Source organism: Chionomys nivalis, chromosome 9, assembly GCF_950005125.1.
Source record: "Chionomys nivalis chromosome 9, mChiNiv1.1, whole genome shotgun sequence".
Lineage (NCBI taxonomy): Eukaryota > Metazoa > Chordata > Mammalia > Rodentia > Cricetidae > Chionomys > Chionomys nivalis.
This window is the reverse complement of record NC_080094.1, coordinates 24,237,385-24,252,902: the sequence shown is the minus strand read 5'-3', so window position 1 is coordinate 24,252,902 and position 15,518 is coordinate 24,237,385. Positions and strand designations below refer to the sequence as shown.

The 15,518-nt window shown below is 47.3% G+C and overlaps 1 protein-coding gene across 1 annotated transcript in view; it reads left to right on the top strand.

The window, feature by feature from the left end:
• LOC130881507 (DNA (cytosine-5)-methyltransferase 3C-like) overlaps positions 1-15,163 on the top strand; it is a 29,661-nt gene extending 14,498 nt beyond the window's left edge. Inside the window, 12 exon segments of the mRNA XM_057781114.1 lie at positions 102-146; positions 1,808-1,887; positions 2,128-2,240; positions 2,617-2,803; positions 3,522-3,606; positions 4,339-4,484; positions 5,221-5,311; positions 5,675-5,823; positions 9,275-9,360; positions 11,747-11,816; positions 12,440-12,558; positions 15,022-15,163. Coding sequence (XP_057637097.1) covers positions 102-146; positions 1,808-1,887; positions 2,128-2,240; positions 2,617-2,803; positions 3,522-3,606; positions 4,339-4,484; positions 5,221-5,311; positions 5,675-5,823; positions 9,275-9,360; positions 11,747-11,816; positions 12,440-12,558; positions 15,022-15,163 — 1,313 coding nt within the window.
• Positions 15,164-15,518: the final 355 nt, after the last annotated feature.

Sequence of the window (15,518 nt, the reverse complement as noted above, 5' to 3'; positions counted from 1 at the left end):
AGGAGCAGCAGGTCCTCAGGACCACTGCTCTGGGGTTCAGAGGCGCATGGCTGCATGGGAAAGGAGACTTCCTTACCTTCCTGTCCCTCTTTCCTCCACAGAACAGATGGCTTCTGATGTTGCCTACAACAAAGTCAGTCTGGAAGGTACTATGTCTCTTTTCCCTCCTTTCTGGGTGCCCCAGGTCTGCCTTAGCCTGGCTTTGACCTTCTGCGTGGATTTTAATCTGGAGCACTAGGCATTGACCTAGATCAGGACCACTCCTGCTAATACACTCCTGAGTATTAGTTTCTAAATTTATTAGGCCAAATAATATGATTTCCTTCTATTTTAACTGAATCTGATGTGACTGATGACCAGGGTGACAGCAGTGGGGAAGAATGGAACCTGTGGCACTTTGGCCAATGCCTGAAAACTCCAGATCACTGGAACCTTGAACTTCCCATGCAATAAGCACAGCTAAGTTTAAGGTTAAAATAAGACACATTTAGCTGTTGGCTCCTCCTCGAGCTAACTCTGCTATCCTTTCCCCAGCTGGGTGCCGCACTGGGATTCAGAAATCTTCCCAGAACAGACCTAATGGAGTTTGAATATACAATGTACTCTTCATTTACATTCTTGGCCCAATATGCCTTAATCTTCAAATATTTATCAAGCACCCACTCATTATTAGATCCAGGTTAGAAAGCAGATCTGGATCCAGGGTACCCTGGAAAAGCTGCAGTTTAGAGCAATGCCTACAATTTAGAAACTGTGTGCATGTGTGCATGTGTGTGTGGGGTTTTTTGAAACACGGTTTCTCTTTTCTCTGTGTATCTTTGGAACCTATTCTGGAACTTACTCTGAAGATGAGGCTGGCCTCTAACTCACAGATATCAACCTGCTTCTGCCTCCTGAGTGCTTGGATTAAAGATGTGCGCCACCACCACTGCCCAGGTCTAATTTAGAAACTTTTTTTTTGGGGTGGGGGGTCTGAGTTCTCTGCCTGCTTGTATGCCTGCAGACCAGAAGAGGGTATCAGATCTCATTATAGAAGGTTGTGAGCTACCATGTGGTTGCTGGGAATTGAACTCAGGACCTCTGGAAGAGCAGCCAAGCTTTTAACTGCTGAGCCATCTCTCCAGCCCTAATTTAGGAACTTTTGACCCGTGGTCCTCCATGAATCCCAAGAGCCATCCACCATTTGTCCTTGCCCCCCACCCCCCACCCCCACCCCGTGAGATAGTGTTGGCCTTTAAAGGTTTTGTTCTCTTGAATAGTAAATCAGTTTAGAGCCAAGACAGAGTGGCCTCACGGTAAAAACAAACAAACAAACAAACAAACAAACAAACAAACAAACAAACAAGAAATCCAAGGTCTGGGATGGTAATCTGTGCTGTGTTTAAAGAGCGCAGTTGCAGGGAGGTTCTGTAACTGCTGCCAAGCCAATCAGAACTTGTGCCTCAGTATCTGAGATTTAATGTTTATGAAAGATGGAGATGCCAAATCCAAAACAATATTCAGCCTCTTGTTTTGCCTGTCCAGGCCTTGGCTTCCCTTGTGCTTCTTGTTCATTTGAACTTGTCTTTCCCAGACTATGAAGTGGGGATGGTACATTAAACAAGGTCGAGTCTGTGACCAACCACCCCGAAATATGGTATATCATCTGCCATGCTGCTAAAGGGTTAGATGAGCACTAGACACAGCACAGAGTATTCGGCACTTGACTGGCCGGGGTCAGATGCTCAGAACTGTCAAGCTCAAGGCTTGAGCTTCCGATGTTAGGCCCTTGGTATCCGTAAACCCTGACACCCTGTCTTTCTCGCAGACCGCTGTTTGTCCTGCGGTAGGAAGAACCCTGTGTCCTTCCACCCCCTCTTTGAGGGTGGGCTCTGTCAGAGTTGCCGGGTAAGTTTGCCTGCCCCTTCTCCTGCCCTTTCCTTCCCCACCCAGGCTTCCAGCACAATCCCTGCTCCAGGACCTAGTAAACAGTTTCCCAGGGCACATCCCCCACTTCCTGTTTGGGGGACAGGTACTGCAGCAGAGAAGGCCCTCCTTGAGGAACTCAAATCCTATGTACTGTCGCTTGCTAGCCAGGCCTGGCTGAGGTCAGGTCTGTGGTCTCACATGCTTCTCTCTGGCGGTCAGGACCGCTTCCTGGAGCTCTTCTACATGTATGATGAGGACGGCTATCAGTCCTACTGCACCGTGTGCTGCGAGGGCCGTGAGCTCCTTCTGTGCAGCAACACAAGCTGCTGCAGGTGAGTGTCGTTCCATGGGGCTGGACGAGGGCCTCGGATCCCCGGTGTACCCCATAGTTCCTGCAGGCAGCTAGAAACAAACAATATCCTGTGGGATCTTCTCACAAGTATGGACTGCAGTGATACTTAATGCTGGGGTCAGGAGAGATGTCCCTGGGAGGTCAGCCCTGGGAAGTTTCTGTTGAAAGGGTCTAGATTTGAAGGGAGTTTGAGTGATCCATATTTAGGAAGTGATTTGTTACCTCATAGCTCAAAACACACGGTGTCAGGAGGCTGAGCATCAGGTGGAGCGGTCATGCTCTGGGGAACTGACTGGGCCTGCAGGACAAATGTCTGTTAACCGTGATGCCCATTCTCTCTGCATACTCTGGTACAGGTGCTTCTGTGTGGAGTGTCTGGAGGTGCTGGTGGGTACAGGGACAGCTGAGGATGCCAAGCTGCAGGAACCCTGGAGCTGCTATATGTGCCTCCCACAGCGCTGCCATGGGGTCCTCAGGCGCAGGAAGGATTGGAACACGCGCCTGCAAGACTTCTTCACTACTGACCCTGACCTCGAGGAATTTGTAAGCTCTGTGCAGTCTCATGCAATTACAGTCCTTGGGAGGCTGAATCCTGTACATCTGTAAGAGCAAGAGTCCAGCCTTTGATTTCTGAATGTAGGAGACAGAGGCAGGCACATCTCTGAGTTCAAGGACAGCCTGGTCTACTTAGTGAGTTCCTGGCCAGTCAAGGCTATATAGTGAGATCCTGCATCAAAACAGCCTATAAAGGTGATAGTGGCAGGCATGGTGACAAAGGTCCCAGCACAGAAAGCTGAGCCATGAGCTTTGTGATGAGTTTAAGGGCAGCCTGTGTTAAATAGTGAGGTCAAGGCCAGACGGGAATGTACAGCTAGATTCCACCTCCCCTGCACCATTTGTACCTCACAGAGCCCGTGCCTGTCAGAGGCCGAGAGCCCTTGCTAGTCCACACCTCTAGCAGACACCTCTCCCTTCCAGTGTCTTCTGACCAGGGAACAAGAAGGAGATGTCTGAGCTGTGGGAGACGAGGGCAGCTGCTCCCACACCTTAGGAGTTTATCTGCTGTTCTTAGAGGCCTTGGCAGTTACCGCTCAAGCTCCCTATCTGGGGCTGTGTGTCTGTAGGAGGCAGCTGTGCCTTCTATCTGAGGACAGAATGGCCAGCTTGTGCCAAATACATTCTTACCAGTTCCCATCAAAGCTCCTGGACATAGGAGGAAGATGGACACTCTGAGGGATTACTCTCTTTGCTTATCTGGCAGGAGCTGCCTAAGGTGTTCCCAGCAATTCCTGCAGCCAGGAGGAGACCCATTAGAGTCCTGTCCCTGTTTGATGGAATTGCGACAGGTGAGTTGAGGCAGGAGGCTGACAGTTGAGAACAGTAGTAACCCGGATGTCACGTGTGCCTGTTCTTGCTCCACTCCATGGCCTTTGCACCTTCTCACACTATTCTATGTGCGTATGTGACAGGAAGCAAGCATTTGCCCTGTAGACACATGGGGAGATCAGAGGACAACTCTCCTGTGTGGGTTACCCAGGTATCAGGCTTGGTGACAAGTTCCTCTACCTGCCACATTCCCTCCTTGGCCCCTTTCTAAAGGGACATGTTTCTTATTTGACTTGTCTTCCCTCTGCTCAAGCATCTGGAAGTTTCCTGGCTACACACACAAATGTTGTGATAATGAGGCAGTGACCCTCAGTCTTGGCTCCTTTCTAGTTTTCAGTTTGTGTGCGCACAGGAATCAGTCCACAGGCACAGCCCTCTCAGGTCTGCTGTGGCTCCTGCAGGGTTCTTGGTGCCTTTTTAAAGGTACATGCTTAGCTATTGCATTTTGACTTTTACACTTACCTTCCTCATTCCTGCTTCCTTTCCATTTTGTGAGATGCCCCATACGTGGGATGAACGTAGCCTGTATGCGCAATGCGGTGATGTCCTCTGGAGTCGACCACAGATATCTTGAAGTGACAGTAATGGAGTGAGGGGATCTTCATTCGGGTTGGGGTTCAGGACATCAACCGTGGGGCTCACGGCTCTGTACTTGGCCTCTTGGCCTCACATTTCTGTTTGATCCCCCACAGGGTACTTGGTGCTCAAAGACTTGGGTATCAAAGTGGAAAAGTACGTTGCCTCCGAAGTCTGTGCCGAGTCCATTGCCGTGGGCACCATTAAGCATGAAGGCCAAATCAAATACGTGGATGACGTCAGGAACATCACAAAGGGAAATGTGAGGGTGGTCTATTTTCCTGGGGTTCATCTTTTGCTTGTTTTTTTGTACCCTAGAATTTAGTCTCGTAGTATACTATCTCCTTCCCTCAGGCCTAGGGTTGTGGGTAGAAGAGATGAGGAGACATTTCTAAAAAAGTGACGTACAGGACTTTTATTGGAATGTGGGCATTGCCTGAGGCTCCATGCACTGGGACTGGGGTTGCTGACTGAGCAAGTTTCTGAGTTTTCTTAGCAACTTCTCTAAGAATCTAAGCTTTCTTTATTTTAAATTAAAAACAATTTATCGCCGGGCGGTGGTGGCGCACGCCTTTAATCCCAGCACTTGGGAGGCAGAGGCAGGCGGATCTCTGTGAGTTCGAGACCAGCCTGGTCTACAGAGCTAGCTCCAGGACAGGCTCCAAAACCACAGAGAAACCCTGTCTCGAAAAACCAAAAAAAAAAATAAAAAATAAAAAAAAAAAAACAATTTATCATCATCATCGTGTGTGTGTGTGTGCGTGTGCATGCACGTGGATGAGGGTGCCAGTACCGTGGTCCATGTGTAGAGATGAGAGGACAGCTTGGTGGCGTCACTCCTCCTCTTCCACACTTACATGGGTTTTGGCGATCACACCAGGTTGCCAGGCTTGCACCGCAGGTACATCAATTCTACAAACCATCTTGCCTGCCCTGGAATCAAGGCTTCCAGTCCCTCCTCTCTCAGGCTCATCCCGGTCTTTTGTGTTTTCCCTCAGATTGATGAGTGGGGCCCATTCGACTTGGTGATTGGTGGAAGCCCTTGCAATGACCTCTCTTGTGTGAACCCTGTCCGAAAAGGACTGTTTGGTGAGCATCAATTGTTCTGGTTCACAAAGATCCTACCATATCTGAGTGCTGGTCCATATGGGGTGGCCCCAAGAAGAAGCTGTTGGCTTCTGTTCATTCTTGTTTAGTGTCTTGGTCCTTAAGCACTGCCTGTGCCTTTTGCAAGTCCTCAGCCCTCAAAGAAAGATGTCAGGGAATGGTGTTCTGCTGCTCCCTGTGTCCTCGCCTGGTCATTCCAGGGGACTAAGGGAGTTGGCATGTGAGAGCATTGACTTGACTTTACTGATGGGGCTTATTGGGAATCTCTTGGTCTCAGGGAATGTGGAGGCTTGTATCGAAGCTTTCAATCAAACCCTGTTCTCTGATGCTCTTTTTTGGATGTAGAGGGCACTGGCCGACTCTTCTTTGAGTTTTATCGGTTGCTAAATTACTCACGCCCTGAGGAGTGTGATGACCGTCCATTCTTCTGGATGTTTGAGAATGTGGTAGCCATGGAGGTCGGTGACAAGCGGGACATCTCACGATTCCTGGAGGTGAGTGGCCTGGGTGTCAAGACTACTTGGGTCAGGGAGACAGTGGCATAGAAGGCTTCTGAGTTTTGACAGATGGGGCTGAGTCCCCTCTTTGTCACTGGATCTAGAGGGAAGTACAGCACACTTTTGAGTGCATGGGAGACATTTATCCGTAACATAACCTTGCTCGTGCCAGGCACCAATAATGACACCAACCTCTACTTTCACTTTCGACAGTTCCCTGTTTCCTCTTTCTTCTGAAAATGGTAGCGTTAGGAGTTACAGAGAAGTTAATTGTCTGCCACTTAAATTACCTCAAACACTGTAGTAGGTCTTTGGATTTCATTTTCTTCCTTCCTTCCTTCCTTCCTTCCTTCCTTCCTTCCTTCCTTCCTTCCTTCCTTCCTTCCTTCCTTTTCCTTCTTTCCTTTTTTATCTTCTTTTCTTTTCGTTCTTGGTTTTTCAAGACAGGCTTTCTTTGTGTAACCCTACCTGTCCTGGAATTCTATCTGTAGACTAGGTTGGCCTCAAACTCACAGAGATCCGCCTGCCTCTGACTCCTTGGTGTTGGGATTAAAGGTGTGCACCACCAATGCCCGGCTTCCTCTTTTTTTTCTTTTGAAGATTTATTATTTCATGTGTATTAGTGCTCTGTCAGCATGTACATTTACATACCAGAAGAGGGCATTGGGTTCCATCATAGGTGGTTGTGGACCACCATGTGGGTGTTGGGAATTGTACTCGGGTCCTCTGGAACAGTAGCCTGTGCTCTTAACCACTGAACCACCTCTCTAGTTCCACGTTTGTTTGTTTTTTAAGACAGAGACTCTTGTAACCCAGGCTCTCCTTCAACTATTATTGGTCTTCTTCTCTGTACTTCTAAAGTGCCAGGATTACAGGTGTGTACCACACCAGGACTGTACCTTAGTTTTCTTTTGAATTTTACAATTTTGTCCTCAGATGTGATAGAACTGGCTATTTTCCAGCTGTCATATGTTACCTGAGGCTGAGTGTCCCGAGCTATGCATTGCCCACATTGTCTTTCTGCAGCTGGGATTTGACTTAGCAGATTTGAATGTGAAGAACCTCTACCTTTGGCACATTCTGTCACTGGCATAACTCAGAGTGGGCAGGTCTGATCTGACTAGTCACCCACCATTCACAGGCAGAGCTCAGCTGTATTAGTCATTGTTCTAATTGCTGTAAGGAGACACCATGGTACAGGAAACTCCTACAAAATAAACTAAAAGGTGCTTGAATATAGTTTCAGAGATGTACTCCATTATCATCATGGTGGGGAGCATGACAGCATGCAGATAGGCATGCTGCTGGAGAAGAAGCTGCAAGTTCTACATCCTGATCTATAGGCAGCAGGAAGAGAGGCAGCCTGGACCTGGCATGGGCTTTTGAAACCTCAAAATCCCTCCCCAGTGGCACACTTCCTGCAATGAAGTCACACCTCCTAATCCTTCTAATCCTTTGAACAGTTCCACTTCCTGGTGACTAAACATTCAAATATATGAACCTATGAGAGCCATTCTTATACAAACTATCACATTCTGCTCTTTGCCCTACCGCTATAGGCTTGTAGTCATAAAGCAAAATACATTCAGTCTAACCTCAAAAGTTCCCATAGTCTACCATAACCTCAACACTGTTTAAAAGTCAAAGGTTCAAAATCCCTTCTCTTAACTGTAACCCCCTGTAAAAATCAAAATAAAGAAGCAGATCACATACCTCCAATATACAATGGCACAGAACATATATTACTATTCCAAAAGAGAAGAAAGGGAACATAATGAGAAAATACTGGACCATAGAAAACTGAAAACCAGCAGGGCAAACTCCAAATCTACATCTCCACATCTGATGTCAAAACACGCTTTAGATCTCCAATTTGCCTCAGCTTTGTTGAATGTAACACACTTCTCTTTCTTGGTCTGGTTTCAGACTTGGTCTGCAGCTCTCTGTGGCAGGTATTCCATAGCTCTTGCATCTCCAACATCTTGGCATCTCCAACACAATCCAAGCTTCACCTTCAGAGTGACACATAATGGCCTCTCTGGGCCTCTAGGCAGGGACACCGCTGACACACTCCTGGCGTCAGTTGCCTTCCTTAGCCAAGGAGGAAGATTCTATAACCCCTTTCTTGTATTTTTGGCTCTAAAACCAGAGCCATGTGGACCAAGTTCTGCTGCTTGGTGGAGCTGGAATTTGGGCCCCCTTTTCAGTTACATCTGCATCAGCTTTCTGTTGTTGATGGTTTCCTTCACTGCCTGACCTTTTCTTTAATTCCTTTTCACACGTTGGAAACAAAATTAGGTGGGGTCTTGCCCTGAGGTCACCACTCCCTTTATTCCATTTAGCAGCAAGCTTTTTTTTCTTTAAGATTTATTTATTATGTATATAATGTTCTGTCTGCATGTAGGCCTACATGCCAGAAGAAGGCACCAGATTTCCTTATAGATGGTTGTGAGCCACCATATGGTCGCTGAGAATTGAACTCAAGACCTCTGGAAGAGCAGCCAGTGCTTTTAACCCCTGAGGCATCTCTCCAACCCTGCATCAGGCTTTTTTTTTTTTTTTTTTTAATCTCCTTGAACATTGGATTTAGCTCTATTACACTTTCTGGTGCTTCTTTTCCTTTTTTTTCTTTCTTTCTTTTTTTTTTTTTTGTTTGTTTGTTTGGTTTTTTTTTTTTTTTTTTTAGTTTTTCAAGACAGGGTTTCTCTGTAGTTTTGGAGCCTGCCCCGGAGCTAGCTCTTGTAGATAGACCAGGCTGGCCTTGAATTCACAAAGATCTGCCTGTCTCTGCCTCCTGAGTGCTGGGATTAAAGGAGTGCGCCACCACTGCCCGGCCTTTCTGGTGCTTCTTTTCCCCTCCAACTGTATTTCTCTTTATCCAGCTCGATCCTTTTCATTATAGATCGGCATAAGAATGATTACTGATAACCACATTACATAGTCTTCCTGAAACCTTCTCTGTCAAAGCCTTTAATCCAAAATTCTTCAGTTTAGCCTCAGGCAGATATTTAGGACAGGAGCAGAGAACAGCCACATTCTTTGCTAAGGTATCATAAGAATGGGCTCTAGACCACTTACTAATATTCTTCCCCTCTGAAACTTCTTGAGCTGGCTCTCGTTGCTCTGTTACTGCTCATGTTCCTACTAGTATGCCTCACTGCCAAGCTTTAGTGTTCAGATGCTTTTCTATCCAAAGTCCACATTCTGCCAATGAACAGCATGGTCAGGTCTCTCACAGCAATACCCAACTCCTGGTACGAACTTCTGTCTTGGTGCTGTTCTATTGCGGTGAACACACAGCAGTTCTGTTCCAGCCAGCCCCTTGGTGAGGTCTGTCTCCTTGTCTCTTGTATAGCTAGGAAAACCTTGTCACCTGACAGATCAGACATGGGCTGACTGGCAGCTGAGTCTTAGGGTGTCTCCAGCAGCTCCCCTTCTCTTCCTGCAGTGTAACCCAGTGATGATCGATGCCATCAAGGTTTCTGCCGCTCACAGGGCCAGATACTTTTGGGGCAACCTGCCCGGGATGAACAGGTAAGAACCCTGAGAGGGACAGGTAACAGATAGCAAAGTTATATACAAGTCTGATTGACATTCCAACCTTCTAGAAAGTCCTGGCTTTAGGATGCTCTGGACTGGAGCACTGGGCAGAATTGCTTGGGCAGCTGCCTTGCTCTAGCTGCAGGATAGGTGTTTCTCAAGGTCTCCTTGAGGACTGAGAACTGTGATGCCTGCCTATTCTTCCTGCTGTGTTAAGGCTTCCATTGCAAATGTTAAAGAAACCATACCTTCTGCCGCTGAGATGAAGTAGGGCCTGGTCTATGTGACTAGTGACCAACAAGGGGGCGGAGCTGAGGTGTCAAACAGTAGCATAGACACTAGGTCCCTCTACTTTTCTTAGTCAGGATCATTTTCCACCCTTAAAAGTTTTTTGAGATTATAGTTTAATTATAACATTGCTTCCTCCAAATCCTCCCCTATACTCCTCCATGCTCTCCTTTCAATTCATGGCCTTACTTTTTAATCAACTGTTAATGTATACATATATATATATTTGTATATACATATATATTCCTAAATATAACCCTTTCACATCTATATGTTACTTGTACGTGTTTTCAGGGCTGTTTGGCACTAGACAACCATTTGGTGAGCTCTTCCCTGGGGAAGGCCACCCTTCCCGTTGCTTTCCTCAATTGCTTATAGTTTTCTGTGTAGGACTGAGGCATTGTGGGCTTTCCTCATGCACTTTGGCGTATTTGTTGGTGTCGTCCTTGTTCATCTCGCGCTTGGGTAGTCATAGCCAGTGTTTAGTCCTAAGTGGCTCTGCAGAGGCCTCCTTGCGTCGTCCTTTGTGATTTCAGGAACAGCTTGCCGACTAAGCCATGGAATGCCACTGTAGTGAACATTCCACATGTGCAACAGAGTCACATGTGAAACACTTTCTGAAAGATGTGTTAGAAACCTAAATTTTGGGAGTCTGGCAGAGTGTGGACAGAAGTCAGAGCGTCCTGGAACAGCTTGGTGATTTCTCTTAGATATTGTGGCTTTTTTTTAGTTCACATCTTTAATATTGTTTTCACCCCTCGGATAGTTAATATTTATTCAGCTAACCATCTAATCAGAAGGTACCATGTTCTTGTTTGGAATCACATGGGCTGATCCATTCAACACTCAAGCGCTCCCTGCCAAGCACTGTGTTGCTGTCAATTCAATGGGGGACACGATGATGTCAGGGGCTCTTGTAGGGTAGACATTAGTGGGAGGGTAGAGAACACAGGGAGTAATTGTACATTCAGGGATGGGGTGGTGGCATTGGAAAGTAGGGTGGGGAAAGGGAGAGGCCTCATTCAGCAGAGCTAAAGGAATGGAGCCAATCGAGGCAGAAGAGAGGGAGGGCTCTGGGTAGATGGTGGGCAGGCATCGCCAGACCAGCTTGGAAAGCAGTGTTCTTAAGTCAAGAGCGGCTTGAAAAGACAGACGCAAGCATCTCTGGTTGGATACTAGGCGTGATATAAGGTGCCATTTATTGTGCGTGTACAATATGATAGATATTGTAAGAGATTAATTTTAATTAATTTAAGCAATTAAGATATTCTGTGTCTAGTAAGAGAGAAAGAGAGCAGAGACGGGCACGTTGCAGAAGGAGGTGAGATGGTCAACTATTACGCTGTGTCCCAGAAGGGGCCATCCAGTGAGAAGACAGATGAGGTTGGTGGTAGTGACCTCTGGAGTTTGTAGGATGGCAGGATATTTGCACATTGTTTACGCATTTGGTGGCTTCCAGGCTAAGAGGACGGGCTGCTGTAAGTGCGCTCTGATGGGTGACAGAGTGGTGAAGGGGAACGTGTCAGATGGGGGCGAACGTGAGTAAAGGAATCCCACACTAGATCCAAATGGGGCTTAATACAGGGTTCCTTATTAAAGGGAAACTCACAGATCACAACCAAAACAGGCAAGGAATCCAACATCCAGGTATGGTAAGCAGGGAGTGAATTATAACATAAATAACTGTGTTTTTTGATGGTCTTAGGCAACTCCTGTAAAAGGGATGCTTACCCCTAAAGGGGCTGAGATCCACAGATTGAGAACCACTGATCTAGACCAGACTCCTCTATTACGTTTGTCTGGTTTGTAGGGTTTCCCTGCAGTGCTCCCAACCCTCTGTGTGAGCCTCACTTTGCCCAATACTAAAACCTAAAATCCACAGAAACACTGCTTCTGGGCGCTGGGCAGTACTCTTCAGGGATTGGTGGACTCTTGGTCTCACCACACAGACTTATTGGTTCTCATCCTGGTGCTGAACATGGTCACTGCCAGAGTACACTTGGGCAAATTCTTTCCTTGCCTGAGTTGTGAGGTCTCTAGCGTAGCCCCGCAGGGCAGATGCTGGAGAATAACGGGTTTTGGCTGTTCCCAGGCCCGTGATAGCTTCCAAGAATGATAAGCTTGAGCTGCAGGACTGCCTGGAGTTCAGTAGGACAGCAAAGGTAAGATGCTGAGCGGGCTGTGCCGCACCTTCCGGAAAACTGACCTGGGCTCTCTGCACACGGCTCCTGCTCATTCCCTCACAGACCCCTGGTGCTGGGCCCCTTTCCCCACAGACTCTTCTCTCTCTTCTTCAAGTTCAGAGTAACAACCCCAGCAGGAAGACCCAGCCGCGCTCTGTGGTGGTGATGCTGGAGGCAGGGAGGCTGTGCTGCAGGTGCTCTTTGCAGTAAGGACAGTGGCGGATGCTGTGGCCAAAGGCTGTGCTGTGAAGTCACAGATGCACAGTGAGGCCTCAGCGCCTTCTCTGTGTCTGTGAAAAGCAAAGGCCTGATGCTCAAGCACCGGTGGCCATTCTGAGTCTGGATGGTTTCTGCTCTTAATGACCTCATGGATCAAGAACCGGTGTCTTGGCCCCCACGTGATCCTTCATGGTCACGAAAATTCATGTAGCATTTGTGGAAGCACAAAGAATCTCTCCAAGTCTCTGTCCTCTCCCTGTGTCTGCCTGTCCCTGCCAGCTCTCCAGACTCATGCCTTCAGTCCTCTGCCCTCTGATGCTTCTGAGCCTGACCCCACTTGGAAGCCTTCTGTGCTCACCCCGCGATATTGTTTTGTTCTCCAGTTAAAGAAAGTACAGACAATAACCACCAAGTCGAACTCCATCAGACAGGGGAAAAACCAGCTTTTCCCTGTAGTGATGAATGGCCAGGACGATGACTTGTGGTGTACTGAGCTCGAAAGGTGAGCACATAGTTACTTTTCTTTTTTTTTTTTTTTTTTTTTTTTTGGTTTTTCGAGACAGGGTTTCTCTGTGGCTTTGGAGCCTGTCCTGGAGCTAGCTCTGTAGACCAGGCTGGTCTCGAACTCACAGAGATCCGCCTGCCTCTGCCTCCCGAGTGCTGGGATTAAAGGCGTGCGCCACCATCGCCCGGCACATAGTTACTTTTCTATTGCTTGATAGGACACAGGACATTTATAAAACAAAGGGTTTATTTGTGTTTATGGTTCCAGAGGAATTAGAGTCCATGATATCAGGGAAGTAGGAAATGTGGCACAAGCACGGTGGCTCCAGGGGAGAGCTGAGAACTTCCATCTGCTAGCATGAATGCAGAGAGAGTGTGAACTAGAAATGGTACACTCTTTAAACTCGCAAAGGTCTCCCCCAGTGACATGCTTACTACAGCAAGGTCGCATCTTCTCAACCTACCCCAAAAGCATTACCAACTGGGGACTGTATTCAAATGTCTGAGACTATGGGGTGCTTATCATTCTCCTTACCACAGTGAACAAGGCTGCACTTGGAGAGGCAATCTGTGGGGACAGAGACAGGAAGGAGAATGTGTAGTCTGAGCCAGCAGCACACACAATGTTAGTTCCCAGACTTAGCTACCTTGCTTTCTCCAGGGCCCACTGGCCCGATGTAGTGGCGTCTACATGATAACAGCTTTTCAGAACTAACCTTTATTTTCCCACAGAAATGGTGGCGCTGTGGTAATGAGAACTCTGAGGCGTAAGGTTATTTGATAGCGCTGCCTCTCTGTCCCTGCGCTGCCCTGACATCTTCCTGTCCCATCTTTCTGGGTTCTTTGGGAAATGGGAAACACCTCTGCAATTTCAGCCACACTTCTCATGGGGCAGCTGATTCCTCCTTGGTCATGGATGTCTTTGGTCTCTGACACTTTATTGGGCTAAGTGGTTCGTTGTCATTTGAAGATCCATCTCTTGGATTTCAAGGTTTTTTTCTTTTTTTTTTCTTTTTTCTTTTGTATTTCTATTCTGAAGACTTTTGTATTGAATATTTTCAACACGAATCTCAGTTCTGGTTTTATTTTTTCTTTAACAAATAGTGTTAATAAAAATATAACTGCTTTTTAGGGGTAAGGCAAAGTCTCACTCTGTAGCCAGCCTACTCTGTAGCCAGCCTGGAACTCAGTATGTAGCTAGGTTGGTCACAAACTCATGGCAAAATCATGGTCACAAACTCTTGCTTCTGTCTCCCAAGTGCTGCAAAACAGGCATGAACTACCATGCACAGCCTAAAAAGTTAATTTCTGGGTTGGAGAGAGGGATTGGCAGGTAAAGACACTTGCTGCACAAGCCAGACGACCTTAATTTGACCTGAGAAAGTTGTCCTCTGCCCAAACACATATACGCATGTATGTGCACAAACTAAATTCAAATAATTGAAAAATAGTAATTTCTCATTAGTAGAAAACCTGTAGATACCACTGCTCAGTTTATGAAGAGAATCTTCCGGAAACCCTAGTATAAGGTGTTCAGAGTTGTGATTCAGAGGCCTGGGGCAGAAGGATGACACAGTGGAGCTTTCAAAGCAAAGGAAAGCAACCCTGCGGACAGCCATTGGCCCATTGGTGCTGTTTCTAGAACTGGGTTATAAGAATTTATTTCTTTAAAATATTATTGCATGCGGATTGTTGTTTTGCCTGCATATATGTCTGTGCTCGGACAAATGCCGTGGACAGACTCTGAATTCTAAATTGTACTAAACTGAACTGGGCTTGAAAATCTGCTCTGTTTTGGGAGTGGCTTTGTTCCTTCTTAAAGAAAGTGCAGGACCGAGGACAGGGCTTAGGCGTTAAAGTACTTGTCAGGCAAACATGGGGTTTTGAGTTCAAGACAAGTATGGCAGGCAGAGCAGGGGATCCCTGGCATCGCTGACCAGCCGGCCAGACTAATCTGCAGATTCCAAGAGACCCTGTCTCAAGAAACAGAAGAGGTGAACACATAGTCCTTGAGGAATAACACCTGAGGACTTAGGATGACCTCTGGCCACATGGACACAGACATGTGCACACATACATCTCTTCACCCCAAGAAGTCGCTAAACTTCTCTTACTGTGTTTTAGAGTCAAATACAAGTGGGCGGGCTGACTGGCAATCATTCATGGATTAATTCACACTAGGCGTTTAAAAATGGTCCCTGTAGAGCACCTAAAGACCAGAAGCATAGTCCCTGTGAGGGTGACACAAGACAGCTCCAGTGCCCTGTGACCGTTATAGCTGCATCAGCTGTCAGCAAGTATTCTGAGGAACCAGTGGGGTCTGGAAGGTTCCTTTGAGTCCAATAGTCCTGAGCGAGGCTGGTAGCTTTCCTAGGCCTGACTTCCAGAACACAGTTGTTCTTGGTGTACTAGGGACCTGGCTCCTTCTGACCTGGTGACTTTTCACTCTGTTCTCTCCCAGGATCTTCGGCTTTCCTGCACACTACACAGACGTGTCCAACATGGGCCGTGGTGCCCGCCAGAAGCTGCTGGGGAGGTCCTGGAGTGTACCGGTCATCAGACACCTCTTTGCCCCCTTGAAGGACTACTTTGCATGTGAATAGTTCTACCCAGGACTGGGGCATTCTGGGGTCTTGGGGTCATACTGATCCTCGAAGCACCCCAGCTCTGCCCTTCCTTAGCTTACCTCTTGGGGTCTCACTATATACTCAGCTTTCGTCTGCTCAGTGGGAGCCGAGCCTCCTGGCCCTATAGGGGAACCTCCCTGTGCACAGCTCAGATCTGGCATCTTATAGTGGCCCAACATGGTCCTCATGTTTTCCAAGTTTAAAACTTTAAAACCAAGCTGAGTGGTGGCCCACGCCTTTACTCCCAGTGCTTGGGAGCCAGAGGCAGTCGGATCACTGTGAGTTTGAGACCAGCCTGGTCTACAGAACAAGTTCCAGGACAGCCAAGACT